Source organism: Carassius carassius, chromosome 9, assembly GCF_963082965.1.
Source record: "Carassius carassius chromosome 9, fCarCar2.1, whole genome shotgun sequence".
Lineage (NCBI taxonomy): Eukaryota > Metazoa > Chordata > Actinopteri > Cypriniformes > Cyprinidae > Carassius > Carassius carassius.
In genome coordinates this window covers 11,543,843-11,559,783 of record NC_081763.1, presented here as the reverse complement: position 1 = coordinate 11,559,783, position 15,941 = coordinate 11,543,843, and the positions used below count along the sequence as shown (strand labels likewise).

The 15,941-nt window shown below is 38.3% G+C and overlaps 3 protein-coding genes across 8 annotated transcripts in view; all 3 read left to right on the top strand.

Annotated features, from left to right (window-relative positions):
- The window catches only part of LOC132148950 (histone deacetylase 5-like), an 81,316-nt gene extending 77,385 nt beyond the window's left edge, over window positions 1-3,931 (top strand). For all 6 annotated transcript variants that reach the window (XM_059557765.1, XM_059557763.1, XM_059557762.1 and 3 more), the window contains one exon: window positions 4-3,931. In XM_059557765.1, the coding sequence (XP_059413748.1) occupies window positions 4-43 (40 nt within the window). In that variant the 3' untranslated portion in view covers window positions 44-3,931. The remainder of the gene's footprint in view (window positions 1-3) is intronic.
- Window positions 3,932-5,556: 1,625 nt separating this feature from the next.
- LOC132148949 (protein LSM12 homolog B-like) lies at window positions 5,557-11,496 on the top strand. The gene is made up of 5 exons (XM_059557759.1): window positions 5,557-5,716; window positions 7,902-8,035; window positions 8,131-8,240; window positions 8,414-8,540; window positions 10,114-11,496. Exons 1-5 carry the CDS (start codon window positions 5,590-5,592, stop codon window positions 10,207-10,209), a joined length of 594 nt encoding a protein of 197 aa, XP_059413742.1. The 5' UTR covers window positions 5,557-5,589; the 3' UTR covers window positions 10,210-11,496.
- Window positions 11,497-12,452: 956 nt separating this feature from the next.
- Window positions 12,453-15,453, top strand: si:ch211-237i5.4 (slit homolog 2 protein). Its single transcript, XM_059557240.1, has 2 exons — window positions 12,453-13,522; window positions 14,291-15,453. The coding sequence occupies exons 1-2, from the start codon at window positions 13,247-13,249 to the stop codon at window positions 15,056-15,058; spliced, it is 1,044 nt and encodes a 347-aa protein (XP_059413223.1). The 5' UTR covers window positions 12,453-13,246; the 3' UTR covers window positions 15,059-15,453.
- Window positions 15,454-15,941: the final 488 nt, after the last annotated feature.

Here is a 15,941-nt window from a genome sequence, read left to right as displayed (position 1 = left end):
CAGATCAGCAGAGGAACCCATGGAGGAGGAGCCCGTGTTGTAGAAGAACGAGCACAGTGCATCAATGCTCAAACCTTCTTGTCCACACGTGCTTGGCACTGGTCACGCCTCATGTTCCTCCTCCCAGCTCTTTGATTGCTTCCCTCGGTCCTTCAATCATTTCCAGGTGCTTGACTGACACATTCACAGCCCACCCACTTTCGCTTTTCTGAGGTTAAAGCATAGCAAACTGTTGCCGAAAGGGGACGACAAGGCATGATGGGTAATTACAGGACCACTCCAGTGAGGGTTGCGCAGCTGGACAGGCCGAACAATGGAGTGCTCTTCAGAGAGAGGCCTTTGATTTCATTTTCTCATTGTACTGAACTAAGAAGAAAATGCAAAAAAAAAGAAGAGGAAGGGCAAAATGTTGCGACAGCACAGGGATGTTGTCGCTCAGAGGGCCGCGAAAAGCTTTGTTTTCTGTACAAAGGGTAATGTACAAAGTTAAAAAAAAAAAAAAGCCAACAAGCAGCAAAAATATTTCGGCACAAAACACACATATACACTCATTCACAAGCAACACGGTTCCCACAAGAGGAGCCTGATGTGTCGAAACACCTTTTGCAGACAAGTATACTCGTTTACACTGTACCGTGTCGATTACTTGGTATACTTGTTCATCTGTATAATAGCCTGTTATGAAAAGCACACAAACATATGAGAAATAGAAGTATAATATATATATATATATATATATATGCAAACATATATATATAAGCATATATATGTAGTTTTGTGTGTGCTGTATACACATTTGAACATACAAAAAGTATATATAAATACTTTATATCCCCTATGGAACATTTTCTTATCAGCTGTGGTTGTACTTACAGTAAAAGAGCCTGCAGCATTTTATCCAGAATGATGGTTAGCCTTTCTTTTCTCTTAGAGAAAACAGTACTTTTTTAAAATATATGGCTTTGCTATTACATACTCGCACATAAACGTGAATTATAGCAACCCATCCATTTTAAGACAGAGGTGTCAAATACCAGGAGAAGATTTTCAAAGCGTCCGTCTCAACTTTCGGTGGAGGACGAGGATAGACGCATTGTGGTAATGTCTCGAAGAAAGACTTTTTTTTCCAAGAACTTGGTGCCTTTTATACTAAGGAAAACATTTGACAACACCAATACTTAATGAATCGTGAATCCTCAGACTTAACTTTCATTGATTTGTTTGTCTTTCAAATTGCCTTAATTTTTTCAAACAAAACTCATTTTAGCCATGAACGACGGAGAGCACAAAATGGTTACTGCCCCAGTTTCTTTCCATTTCTCTCTTTAGGTTTCCTTTTTCTTTAGGTTTCCTTTTTTTTTTTTTTGGTGTAAATGTTATGTTCTTGGGTAAAAAGTTTTGATACTTAATATTTTAATGCTAAAATAAGAACAAATGAAAGAAATTCAGCGATTGTTTTAGTTATCAGTCCTGTGCCGCAGACTAGCACACAACCTGATTGTTTGGAAACGCTGAAGATGTTGTGACCAACTTTCTTTACTTTAACTTCATTTTCCTTTGTCCATTTGTTTGTTTGGCTCCCTTACACTCTTTTATTTGACACTTGTTTTATTTGACGTTATTTCTATTGGCGAGAGAGCGTTAGCGGTGACTTTTTTTGTTTATTAAAAAATTTCCTTTTTTTTGTACAAAAATGTAAAAGAAAAGAAAAAAGTCTGTATCAGTGTTAATTTGGTCATCTGATTTGAAGTATTCTCTGATGAGCAATGTACAGCGTGCTACACATATTATCAATGATGTTGATTTATGTCACTGTGCAGTGCATTTGGCATTGTCCCTTTTCAGGATTTAAGGATATATTTTCCGGCAATAAGAGTGAATACCACTTTCTTTGTTGAACACTAAAACACTCTGCAAACTTTTGGTTACATTTTCGACATCTTTTGATATAGCTTTTATCCTCTGGATACGTTTCGTTTTCCTCAGACTGATTAGTATTGTTCATAACTGTTGAAAGTTAATCGTTTAACAGCTGTATGCTGGTTAATCATTTGTGCAGTCGTGGATGAAATGCAATGGCTTGTTTATGACCCTGAAATAACAATCCTTCATTACATTTTCACTGTGTGACAAAAGCGTTTCAGGGGCCAAATTCGATGTAATCCACTGCGTCTTTATTTAATGTCACCCTCTTCCTTTAGCAGTCTGAGAGGTGACGACGTGTCTAATGGCAAATACTTTTTTAACGAGACTGAACCGGGCCTCGGGCATCTTGCACTAATAACTACACTGTAGGTCCGAACCTAATCGCGTTTCTTTTTTTTACTTTCAGTTCTCAGACGCAAATTACGAGGCATTAAAAGCAGAGTGAATTATCTCAGCAAATGACGTGTGAACTCTCGCCAGCGTTTTTCTTTGTGTACATTCACCGATGAACTGTTGATGTTGAAACGACAGAAACTTCGCTGCGCATTTCTTGACTCTGCTCTCTTTTGATTTATTTATGTGGAGTCAGAAATGACTAGTTGTGTTGCTTACGGATCGATGTTTGTCTCATTGAGAATCGATGAAAAATTGCATAATGTCTCTTCAACGGCCTCATAGCCTCTGGGCAATAACTTTAACTTTTTTAAAAGATATATCACAATAGCTAAAAAGTGAACGGCCAGTTGTGTTTTGTGTCTGTTTTTTTCGCGACAACAACAGGTCTCTGTTACGTCACCATCTGATAAAGTATTTCTACATGCTGTTTTTGCTCTGTTGGAAAACTAACGTCACTTTCAGCAGTTCATTCTGTCTCTAACCGTTGACTTGCTTTCGTGCCAACCGCTGTCGGTTAAAGAGAAACAGGAAACACTTAGTGAAAAATCAGGCTGACACTAGCCTCTGTACTTAGATACTGTAATATACACTAAGATAATTTCCCTCTTCTGTGTGGCTATGGGATGTGCTGTCTGAATCAGGAACTACTTTGATCAGGTTTCGTAACGTTTAGATGTAGATCATCAACCATTTGTGCAGAGTTTCGTATTTTCACCTTACATGGTGGCAGTTTATTGACCGTGCAGTTGGTGGTGAACACATTTTCTCCTTTTCCTTTCCGTTCCTTTTATACTTTTCTGGATGAATCGGATGACCCCGAGAGGTCCCTTTTTGAGACCTAAACCTTCTCTTTGGGTGCGAGGGGTTGAGCAATACATAGAGAGGGGAAATAATCGCTCAGATGTAATACAGTATGACACTTGGTATTCTTAAACGAGGCGCTGAGGGAGATGGTTTGTTTTCGATGGACATTTTCCAACATGGTCTCTTTCGCATTGTTCTTTACTCGAAGAAAACGACGTCAACGGCATGAGCAGGGCCTTACGATGGACACCGGGAAACCTCTGTATGTGGAAAAGACATGGACATTCGCCGTGGAAGATGGCTTTACTGTCTCTGACACATATTTTGCTATTTGGTAAATATGTATATTTATTGATAATTCATATGTTGTGTATATGTTGTGACCTCGAGGTTCAAAGAGTGCTTGTATATATATATATTTTTTTTTTTTTTTGAAATAGAGGTTGTGTCTCCTTCATTTCTTTGCTGTTCTACATCACTTGTTGTGATTGGGTGTTTCAATTCGTGAGATCTTTTGACCTTGGATTTTTAAGATCTTTTTTCTCTCTCGCTCTCTACTCTCCTGTCTTTCTTGTCTATCTTCTGGTCATATTGATATGCAGAAGCTATCTGAAATTATCAAAGCACATTCCCTGATTTATTGTGTTCTTTCAATGCTTTCATGTTGCGACAATACAAAGGTGTGTATACTAACTGCTACACACATGTATATAGGGTGCATATATGTGTACACATGTGCAATACACGCTATTTGAGCAATCAATTACTGTGACTATTAATCATTAAAAATTGCTGTCCCTTTGAATCCTGCTGTTTCTTTGATTGTTTTTTCTTCCAACTGCTCAACATATACATGGAGACATTTGAGCCAGTGCCGATACAGATACAAGACATTTTTCTTACCGTTTTATCTTGCTGCAATGTTGTCTAGCTGTGTATGCTCTGCATATCATCTTAAATGGAGTATAAAATCAATGCACGGATGTTTGCTTGTTTGTTTTTCAACAAAGCAAAAATCCTGAAAATTTTTAAACTCAGCATAATTTCTGTATTTAATATTTTAGTGATTCTTTAAAATAATTAAATCACTGATCATTTGTAATATATTACTACTATTATTTAGCATCTTAACTATATTTATAATTTATATAAAATATATAATGACTATAATGACAAATATAATATTTTTTTTTAACTGTAGACAAAATAATCACATACAAAAATTTGCATATTAAAATACAAGAGTGTGAGGTGCAAGTTAAGCCCAGAAATCATGTGACAATTTATTTGTTTTATTGTATTTGTATCTGTTTGTTTGTTTTTTTCATTTAGCTCATGGGGTTTTATACTGAAGAAAATAATGAGAACTTTGTAATACCATGGACCAAATTTTTTATTTATTTTTGGGTTTATACATAGACCTAAAAAAACTTTTATGGTGGGTAGAAAAAGGTTAAATATAATAGGTTTTAGTCATTTACACTATTTTTGTTTTTCACTGTATAAAAGGGTTTTTTATACTTGAAAATATATAGCTGCCTTTAAGGGGGTCCTTTGCAAGTGGGATCATCATATGTGGGGGTGTGGGGCAACAAAAAGGTTAGAAGCACTGAATGAGGTCACAGAAGGTAAAACCAGGCCACTCTGTGTTTTCAGCCAACCTTGTGCATAAACCAGGAAGATGAGTAAGTGAGAACTGGGTGAATGAGGGTATGTAGTACGCTGTAGTGAAGTGGGCGTGGCTTCGTTTACAGCGGCGGGTTTTGCGTCACTTCATTCATCCCGAGGAACGCCTCCTCGGCTGCGCGCGTTCACATGAGTCCAAGTCCGTGACTTTGGGCTTCTTTTTTGTAAAGTTGCCTTTAAAAACCTTGCTGTTTTTGGGGATTATATAAAAAATAATAATTAAAATAAATAACTGCAATAATATAAAAGTGCTGCAGCGTAATTTGCCAAATTTCCCGCCCCCTATCGCCCTCATTGAAGAAAATCACGTTCAAAAAGAAGGCGCGTGACACTGTACGCGACGATATAAGTAGATGTGGAGGAGTGGGATGAATTTCTTTTCTAATTTTTACAATATGTGTGTAATGTATTAATGATCACGGGCTGTAATAAAAAAAATAGTCCTATACTAATACTAATGGTTCAAATAGCCTGTATTTTAGTATATAGGTTCCTCTTTGAAGCTCTTGTGTTTTTCTCCAGTCCTGTTTTGCTCACAGGTAACTGGAGATTCGTTTTTTTCCCATTTTTGTTATAGTTAGATACACGAGTGGTTTCAGTTTAATATGTTGCAGGCTCATTTATTTGTAATAAATAACTTATATTAAATAATACTGATGATAATAATAAATCATGAAAATAAATTTTAAAAATAATGTGCTTGTTTTTGAAGCTGCGGTTGTTTATTTGTCTCGCGAGAGTTGGCAGCAGTGCTGCTCCCGTTTCCTGGCGGAGAAGATGGCGGCTCCTGGTCCAGGGGAGTATTTCAGCGTCGGGAGCCGTGTCTCCTGCATCACCTGCCTGGGCCAGCGCCTGCAGGGAGAGGTCGTCGCTTTTGACTACCCTTCCAAGATGCTGACTTTGAGTATCCTTTTGTCGTCTCAGCTTGTCATTGAATCATCGGGATCCACAACTGCATCAGGCCTGGTCTGGGGTAAATGCCAAAGAAATTTTTACCTCGGTGGAGAGCGTCCACTCGCGCTCGCTTCCGTGTTGAGCGCACGTGAGTCGGGTGGCGCGCGCTGAACTTCCGACTCATTACCACATTCTATACTCGTGCTCTTTAGTTCATACATCCTCTCGATAACTAACACATTTGGACTCGCATAGCATGAAATTTAGCTTGGTTGTTTTTAAGTAACGTAGTGTTTTATAATAGTAGCGTTAATTATTACTCGGTTCTCGTGTTCTCACAGAACATCTGGGATTTTTATCCACAAACGTGCGCTGTATTATGGGTATTTCAGTATTTAGCATAATATAATGTAATGATTATAATGTTTAATTATTGGTAGATTCTGCTCATCTGTGTAAATGTCAAATTGCCATTATTTTAGTTGTGGATCTTCAATCAGTTCGCTGGTGTTTTTGTGTGTGTGTAATTCAACTACTTTTTTATATATATATAACCATTTTTAAAGTGATGTATATCAAATTATAAAGAAACTAAGACCAAAAAGGCTAAATTAAAATTATAATTTTAACATATGTCATTTATGGTCATCTTTCCGGTTTAGTTTACTATAATCATTTTTTCTGACCCCTTAAATCTCAAATAGCATATGTGGTATAAAAATAATTTCCTTTGTTTCGCAACCCTGAGATTTCAGAGAAAGAACAACGAATGATTCGTTCAAACAGACCGATCCACACATTTGTTTCGCTTCGTCAAACGGGTTAGCGAATTAACATCATTATCCAGTAATCTCACAAGACTGAAAAAAATATAGAAAAATCATGTAAATCCAACTTAGAAGATCTGAATTCTTCTGATTTAAACGAAAGGCTTCAGCGCGTTTATTTGCAGTATGTTTTGAACCGCAGCTATCAAGCTTAATGGAAGTGGATGCGGGTGGACGGGCTGTCAAACACAGCACTGCGCTCTGCCGTGTTCAGATGTGCGCATGCGTGCTTGGGGGGCGTCAGCCAGCCTCAACGTTAACATCCTAGTCCCTCTGCTTAACACAAAATGGGTATCCTGTCGTGCATATTACATATGCATGTACATTCACTGTTTTATGTCTCCCACGCATCATGCCATGATAATTGCAGTTGTCGGTCAACATGAGTACTCTGTGGTGTGCTTGCTATCCTGCTGATGTGCTGCGATCCTCTATTCAAAATAAATCACTACATAAAAAAAAAAAACCAATATTAAGAAAATGGTAAGAGCAGTCCTTAACCAGTTGTTCTGTGTAAGGAGATTTATGAAACCTCTTCAGATGATTAGCTCAGCTAACTATTGCATTAGTTTTCTCCTGAATGATGACTAGTAAGCTTCCCTTAAGAAAGCTCAGTTTGGAAATGCTTCGTAAGAAAGACATATTGTATGACATGTTATTTAAAGAAAGCACAATAATTCGACGTTTTGCTAATTAATTCTACTTTGCTCTTCACTTAAAATTTTTATAGAGTAAAAATCACTCACAAACCGTGGGTTTAGGGCCTGATTTGTTCACTTCAAAAGATAATGGTTTAAATTGATCTATATATTTTTCATGACTGTGTAATTTTCCATTGCAGAATGTGATCATCTCTTCTGGTAATGTTAAAGTCCTGATGAAATTGAGGCGACGCTCTGCGGGACATTTGGCCCTCCAGGACCAGAGTTTGACGCATGCATCAGAAAACCCCTCATGTCGGCTTGTTTTCTAGAACTAAGAGATTAATGAGGGTTTGGAGACCGAAGTGTTCAGTTTAAACCATTATAAATCTTCCTAGATGTATCTTTAATCCCCAATAGCCAGCACGAACGCTGTAGTGCCCACAGTACTCTCTCCTCAGCTGGACACGGCTCGTATCTGATTGCACTCGGTCATGCTAGTAAACCGCCTCCACCATGACACTCATCTCCTTACTGACAGACATTCATGTCATTTTATCCTGTTTGTTAACATGAGATGCTAAGCATGAAACTAGAGTGGAGAAATACACAAAGAATGGCTTGCAGCTAATTACAGCCGTGATGATACCTGTCTAGGTGGCTTCCATCTTTCTGTGTGGGGCATGCATTGCTTTAATAAATACAGCACCTTGACTCGTGGCATCAGAATGTGCCCCGTCCAGCGGTAAACCCAATCTCAGCGACGTGGTGCTTGTTAACTTGGCCTACGTGTCCGATGTGGACGTCATGAGTGACCGCGCTGAAACTCCTCAACCTTTAGCATCTCTCAATTTTAACAAGGTAAGGCCAAACCTATTCTATTTGTGTGTCTAGTAATAAGAGATTAAGAACGGTGTTTATTTGTAATGTTCTTGTGTTTCGTCCTCTGCGTGCAGCTTGTGAATAGAGCACGGGCGGAAAAGGAAGAGAAGTTGTTGCAAGCTTATGCAGTTAGTGCTGGTGTATCTGTAGAGGGCCAACAGCTGTTCCAGGCCATTCATAAAACGTACGTGATGGGAATGTTGTAATGCTCCCTTCCAGTTGGCTGCTTATCTTCGGGCTTTTGCCTGTCCTGAATCTATATGTGGTATTATTAGTACTAACAGTCCTCTGTACTTGTTTGAAACAACTGCGGCTTGAATGAATTTTTCACTTTCTTCCTCCTCATCTTCACCACAGCATCAAAGACTGCAAATGGCAAGAGAAAAACATCATGGTGATGGATGATGTGGTCATCAGTCCGCCATACCAAGTGGACAACTGTAAAGGCAAAGAGGGCAGCGCTTTAAGCCACGTGCGAAAAATAGTAAGTCGTCTCAACTCTGCAATCTGTTCTACACACTTGTTCTTTTTTGAAAGAAATTCATATTTTTGTTTTGCAAGGGTGCATGAAACTGATTCTATAACATCAAAGAATCCAGGGGGGGATTGTATCACTGCTGACACACAGCTGTATCGCAGCTGTTTCATCCGCTTTAAATTGTGCTAAAAATAAGAAATGTTACTTCAGCACCAAATCAGCGTATTAGAATGATTTTTGCCAGTACAGGAATAAAAAAAAAGTAAGATTGGTATTTAACATATTAGAGCTACACAATTAATCAAAATTAAATCACTAAGGCAATAAATCACGGACACGATTGCCGCATTTCTCCCTCTAGTGGCAATCGCGCAGAACTTTCAAACTGGTCGTTCGGAAACTGTTACCTCGGCATATTCACCATTGTAAAATGAATATAATTAATGTATGAATGCACCGTCACAAATCAAATGACCCCCCCAAAATAAAAACGGTAGGTTTTATGGAGCTAATCAAAGTAAATAAAGATTTAATAATTATAAAAATATTTATGCCCTAATTATTCTAAAGTACCATTTCACAGAAATAGTGTTTAAAGAATAATGTTAAAGTGAACAAAACACTGGTAATTCTGACCTCGCGCCGATAGTTTTGATAAGAATACATCACATTAGGTCGGGCGGTCGCATATGGTCTAGCAGCAGAAGTTCAAATATTTGAACACATCCCAAGCTCAAATTGAATCCGATATTTCTGCAAGCGCATATGGTTGGAACTCCACACAGCTCCCGCACTACTTTCCCTTGGAAATGAATGACATCTGGGCTGTCGTTCATTGGAGACAGTGGAAAGGTGGCCTTTTCTTGTCAACTGTCTCTACAGCATTATAAGCACTGAATGAGTGACAGACTTTCTGTTGTGACATTGCGCGAGATAAATAAGAGAGTGACAGCTGGTGGAGAAGACTAATGAAAAGATTCACATTAATCAGATTTTCTTTTAAATGTTTGCTGAAATTAATATCTGAAAAGATCGATTCGCGGCTTTTGAGAATCAATATCGAATTGTCGTCATTTTAAAAAAAAATTATTAATAATAAAAATAAAAATAAATTCCCCGGCCATAGCTCTGTGTAGTAAATGCTGCTCCACCTGAAAACAGGTGATGGAGATTTACTGCTAATCACAGAACCAGCTTTACTGACTAAATGTGCATGATAATCGTCAATAGTTGCATTTGATTAATCGTGCAACCCTGTAATATATGCCTACTTTCTATATTTTCTGAATATTTAGCCCCATGGGTGGTGTACTTGTTGGCTTTAGGTCAAACTGACAAAACAAGCACAGAAACTTTGTACCAAGTCATGTGACCCCCATACTCCAAACAACCTCCGCTGTGATAATAAAAAAAACTCTTCGTCGTGCCTCCTACATGAGACTAAAGAATATGTATCCTGTGGTGCATGTTGCCATTTAAGGGTTAACATCTTATCGACAGTGACTTAGTTTTTTTTATTTATTTGTAATTTTTTGGTGAGGTGTCTTGCTGTGCTAACCTTTGAACTCTCTGTCCACAGGTCGAGAAACATTTTCGAGATCTGGAGAGCCAAAAATCAGTGCAGCATTCACAGCAAGCTCAACAAACACAGAAAGACTCTGCTTTATCATCATGAGCCCAGGCTCAGAAAGAGGAAACATTATGCTGACAAAGGAAGTGTTGTTTGGTTTAAATTAATATTTTCTGATGCTTTTTTTTTTCTAACCAGTCACCATATAAAGGTTGAGATAGCTGATACTCAGCGTTTTGAGCAGGGATGATGGTCCTACACATCTGAAGAGAAAAACTGCTTCCACTGACAAGAAAATAGAGTGCCGTCTTAGGAAATCATTTCATATAGACAACATTTGACTTCCCCTCCAACGTCACTCCACCGAATCCCATTCTGTTTTTTTCCTCCTGTCATCAAATAACACACTTGTTCATTTCATCTTGCTTGGATAGCAACAAAGAAATCACATGTTCTCCTCCAATCCATAATCTTCCTTTCTACCACTACAAAATGTGGCACTAAGTGTGTGAGGGTAGAACAAAAACTATTTTCCTAACTTCTAAAACCTTTCAGATTGGATAAATGCCGTTTGACTTCCTTAGCGCTCATGCAGGGTTTAGTTTTTAGTTTAAGATTTAGATTGACTGAGAGCTGAACGTGGAGCAAGGGGAAATTGAATTGCACTAAGCATCTACCCAACATCTCATTTTCCAAAACACTATATATATATTAATAATATAAAACTCATTTTTTTTTACCTTTAAATGTCACTTTTAAGTGACAGACGAAGGAGTAACACTCTTGAGTACTGGAAGCATCCTTTCAGTTTACGTGTAATATATATATATGATGTTGTGATTTTCTTCCATATTGGTCCTGTACTTGCCATTTTGAATGCCTCTTCCATAGTGGGACCATTTTCTATGATGCAATGTTTGTAGTATTGTTATTATATCCGAACACATCCAAACTGATAGGGGGTACATGCAGTGACCAATGAGAGACTTGCGTTTCTTTGTTATTCCAGCTTAGACATGTGTCAGCATTAGACGGCTCGTATCTTGCTTAACTTTCACGACAGGACTGATCTCTTTTGTGAACGGGAATATTTGTAATCACTTTTTTGGGAAATGTTAAAGTAATATCTTGCCATGTTAAGAGACTGGGACAGGGGGGACGGGCAGCACCGGATAAAAAAAAGCCGAAATCCTCCCCGTCCCAGCCTCATGAACCTTGTAGCCTGATGGAGGCTCTAGCAGTGGCGCCAAGCTGTGACAGGCATCCACGTCACATACCAGTTTATATCGCTGTGTTAACGGGGTTGCTGTTTGCCTAAAGGTTTCTTTTGCAGTATTTTATTTTTTATTTTTAAAAATAGTAATGAACAAATAAAAAAAGAGAAAAATCTCACTTGTTTTTAATCTCTATTTTATTTTATGCAGAATTTTTTATATATATATATATATATATATATATATATATATAATAAAATGGTTTACAGAATAGGTTTTAGTCAACTTGGTCAAGTACAGGGGACAGGACAAGTTAGTTATTCGTTTTGTTAGGGAATCTAAGGGGATCCCTTGTCATTTTGAGTTTGAATGAATATGTACAGCCTTGACTGGAATGAATCATTGATGCTGAAGTTTTTTCCATTATTATGGTACAAACCAATGCATTATTTAACGCATGATCTTGTGTTTCTGTCCCTGACCCCCATTGCTCATTCAGGTTATTAGGGCATTGTATTGGGCCTCTTAAATTTACAATGAGATATCACACGTTCACTCAACAAATGTAACAATTGTACTTTTTATTTTAAATTTAAAAGTGAAGCACAAAAGTGAATGTTAGATACTGTCAGTCTCCGTCAAGATTCATTGGGATTTTATTTATTTATGGACATACACAGTGAATGGTTATAGAGGCTAACTAAAAACTAATTAAATGTTGTTGGTGTTTAATGATTCTTGAACTGGTTCACAAGGCGGATGAAATGATAGATTACATAAAACAAGCTCTGAAAATATTTCTATGACATTTTTATTGAAGCAAATGCAAAACAGTTCATTTTAATTATTAAAAAAAATCGATAGGCTACAAGCAAAAGCAGACAGATGTTAATGATTTTTTAAATAGAGAAATGGGGTGGGACCTGAAAAGTTTATGAACTTCCTACTCCTTTTTGAACATGGGAATTTCTAGTTTGAATTACTTACAATAATTTTGGAAGATTTTGCTGAGAAGTACATGACTTAATACATGACTTAATTTAACTGTTATTTTAATTTTATTTTTATATATGTATGCATCTCTGTGTATATATATATATATATATATATATATATATATATATACACGTTCAACTAAAACTAAACAGAAACTTGTACAGTTTAATGTAAATTAATGTTCTAAAATACTTTTTTTTAGCTGAATCCTAGCTGCAACCAACTGAACTGACACAATAAAATAAGTAATAAACAGCAATATGTACTACCTATACGTAACTTTTGGAACGTTTATAGCATGCAGTTATTATTTTTATACGTTTAAATTATGACCTTAAAGTCTATGGTTACAACGTAAAGGAATCGCGTTTTTAACCGGTTCTTTAAACCTGTTCGAAAGAACCGATTCGCGGGAATGAGTCTTCCCATCACTAGTGCGTTGCGCATCTTGGTGTGGAGCCGAACTGAATAACTGAGAAAGAAGAGTGTTGTTATTGACTAAGAGAGCCTCGTTGATTTCTGTGTTTTTAGTGGAGGAAAGGAATCAAACAATAACTTTTAATTAATTGATGTTCCGCGCATTCTGTAGTAGTACGGTTTTAATTTTTCCTCGACAAAGACCGTAAGTTTTCTTCTTTAGTGCAATTATCTGTTATTGCGTGTGTGAGCGTATTGGCTTTTAGTTTTAAGGCGATTCGTGTTTCTGATAGACATTCCAGCTGCACTGCTAATATTCTGCTCAACTGTATAAGTCTAGTTTACCGTCTTATTACAGAAACTACAGTTTAATAGAAACGGACGCGTTTGTCACCGGGATCTCGTTCCTCTCCCGAGGAAAGCTGAGGATCTGTTAATCGCCGCGTGCAGAATACGGGACCGCACTCTCGCGCTTGCAGAGCTCCAGTCAGCTCTCTTGAAGCTGTCATCACATCATGTTGCCGTCCATCGCGTTGTTTTTACTCTTTCTGTCTCCGTCGAGGAGCTCGAGACGGTGTAGTCTCCTCTGCCGGTGTTATGAAGACTCAGACCTGGTGGACTGCCACGCCAGGGGGTTTGAGGACGTCCCACATGGACTCCCCCATGGCACCTGGCTCCTAGACCTGGGAGGAAACAAGCTTAAGGAGATCCGGAGTCGAGCTTTTGCTGGCCTTTGGTCTTTGCGTATACTAGTGCTCTCAGACAGCAGCATCCAGGCTCTTCAAACACAGGTAAGAGCACTTATTCCAGGAGACCCAATCCTGCGTCCTGGAGATCTACCTTCCCTGCAAAGTTCAGCTCCTACTCTAATCAAATGCACCTGAACCAGCTAATTAAAGGGATAGTTCTCCCGAAAACGTGAAAATTTGATTACACTCGGGCCATCCAAGATTTGGATAAGTTTTTCTTCATTGGATCAGATTTGGAGAAATTTATCATTACATCACTTGCTCACCAATGGATCCTCTGCAGTGAATGGGTGCCGTCAGAACGAAAGTCCAAACAGCTGATAAACAACGATGACAGTAATCCACACGATTCCAGAGTATCAGGAAATGTTGTGTGAAGAAAAAAGGGTTAAAACGCCTTAACAGGGACATCAGATGCACAAAAGTAACTTTTTCATGGCATTTGTATATAATGTGTCTTGGCAGTGTTTGGACACAACCACCCTACAATAAAAATCCATTCAATATTTTTTTTTAATCCCCAAAAGACCAAAACACTCTCATTAATCAAGCAGTTTTGATTTTCTGAGCAGTATGACATCATATGAGAGACGTTTTTATCAGCTGTTTGGACTCATTCTGATGGCACCCATTCACTGCAGAGGATCCATTGGTTAGCAAGTGAAGAAATACATTTCTCCAAATCTGTTCTGATGAAGAAAAAAACTCATCTCATCTACATTTTGGATGGCATGAGGGTGAGTGATTTATTTATTTATTTATGGTAAATGAATTAGTACATTTTAAAGAAATGTCTGTTTTCCCATACAGGCTTTTTTCTCTCTGTCCTTTCTGGAGAAGCTAGACATGAGTCGTAATAACCTCACACAGATCCCTCCTAACTTCTCAGAGAGCCTGTCTTCTCTGCGTGAGTTGCGTCTGGACCACAATGCACTGCAGCTGTTGAAAACGTCAGGCTTTGAACATCTGGAGAACCTTGAGAAGCTGGACCTCAGCCACAATCGCATCCAGTCTCTCGAACCAGGTGCGTTCCGTGGCCTGTCCCGTCTGCGCCACCTTTACCTCCAAGGGAACCACTTGGGTGCCGTGCGAGACCGATCCTTCACAATGCTCCCCGCCCTAGAAGTTCTGCTCCTGGGCAACAACAACATCTCTCGGATCGAGGTCAATGCACTAGCACCATTGCACAGTCTGTCTCTGTTGGGTTTGGAGGGGAATCATCTGGAACAGCTAAACTTCAAGACGTTCCTCAGCTTGCACACAGCTGCTACGCACCTGCAGTTGGCTGGGAACCCGTGGAACTGTGACTGCGACCTGCACCGTGTCTTCAGTAAGCTGCTCAGCGTGCGGCACCTCTACGTGGATGACTATCGCAACGTAACTTGTCGGGAGCCTTGGCAGCTCGCCGAAGCCTCTTTGGCTTGGGTGGACAGCCAGCTGTGTGTGGCTGAGACTGTTACTGTGTTAGTCATCACCGCTACTGTGATTGTGACTGTTTTTGGTGCCTTGATCATGGCGGAGAGAAAACGCAAGAAACAAAAACACTGGGAACAGAATGAGGAGGAAGCGCAAGAGTAAGGCAGTTTCACATGAGATTAGGACACTTTACTTCTTTTTTTGGGATTATAAAAACACAGATAAATCACCTGATTTGACCCCTTTTCCCAACAAAGAGCAAATACACAGATTCAGTGAGATCCTGGACTGATTCCATGAGTTGATGTGGTGATGGAAATCGAAACTCTTAAGATGCAGTTCGCAAACTTTGAACAGAAGTATTTGATAACTTGGATCTGATCTAATCTAGGATGCATTCAGATTAGAATCTGTGCTAGGTTACCAATTAGTTGTGTAGATGTGTTATAGGTTACAATACTGTGTTCAGCAGCATCTTACAGACATCTCTTTGAAATCTTGCAAACTCTTGGTAAAATATCAAGGTTATTTTTATTTTATTGTATATTTAATTAAATTTAATTACATTTTAGTTTTCCCTTTTTTAATATATATATATATATATATATATATATATATATATATATATATAAAACAAATGCTTTTCCCTTCATTTGTGATCTTGATGTTTTATATTGTTTCAATAGAAAATGAATGCATGTCAATAACTATGTTTCTTAGTACAATAAAAACAATGTATTCCCTACCCTTTCTGCCAACTAACCTCGCGTGTCCTTATGTGCTCAAAACTGTTTGTCTGTTAAATTCGTTTCCTTCTGGTTGACTGTAAAGCCTCAAAGCCCAAATCTCTGCAGCTGCTGTCAAAGGATTACACATCAATTAATGCGCACGATTCCTCAAATGCCCTGACTGAACTTTCAAATCATAATTTCAGGAGATTTAGTGTCACTGCGCTTAAGGAAGTCCTCTTGGTTATTGCATTGGTCTATATTAAAACACAAAATGTGTACAAAAATAAGAGACTTGTATCTGCAGTTGCTTTTCT

Coding starts and splice junctions, on each gene's coding strand:
- si:ch211-237i5.4 (XM_059557240.1), top strand. CDS start 13,247: ATGTTGCCGTCCATCGCGTTGTTTTTACTCTTTCTGTCTCCGTCGAGG. Junction 13,523..14,290: donor TCCAGGCTCTTCAAACACAG/GTAAGAGCACTT, acceptor TTTCCCATACAG/GCTTTTTTCTCTCTGTCCTT.
- LOC132148949 (XM_059557759.1), top strand. CDS start 5,590: ATGGCGGCTCCTGGTCCAGGGGAGTATTTCAGCGTCGGGAGCCGTGTC. Junction 5,717..7,901: donor TTCCAAGATGCTGACTTTGA/GTATCCTTTTGT, acceptor TCGTGGCATCAG/AATGTGCCCCGTCCAGCGGT. Junction 8,541..10,113: donor TAAGCCACGTGCGAAAAATA/GTAAGTCGTCTC, acceptor CTCTGTCCACAG/GTCGAGAAACATTTTCGAGA.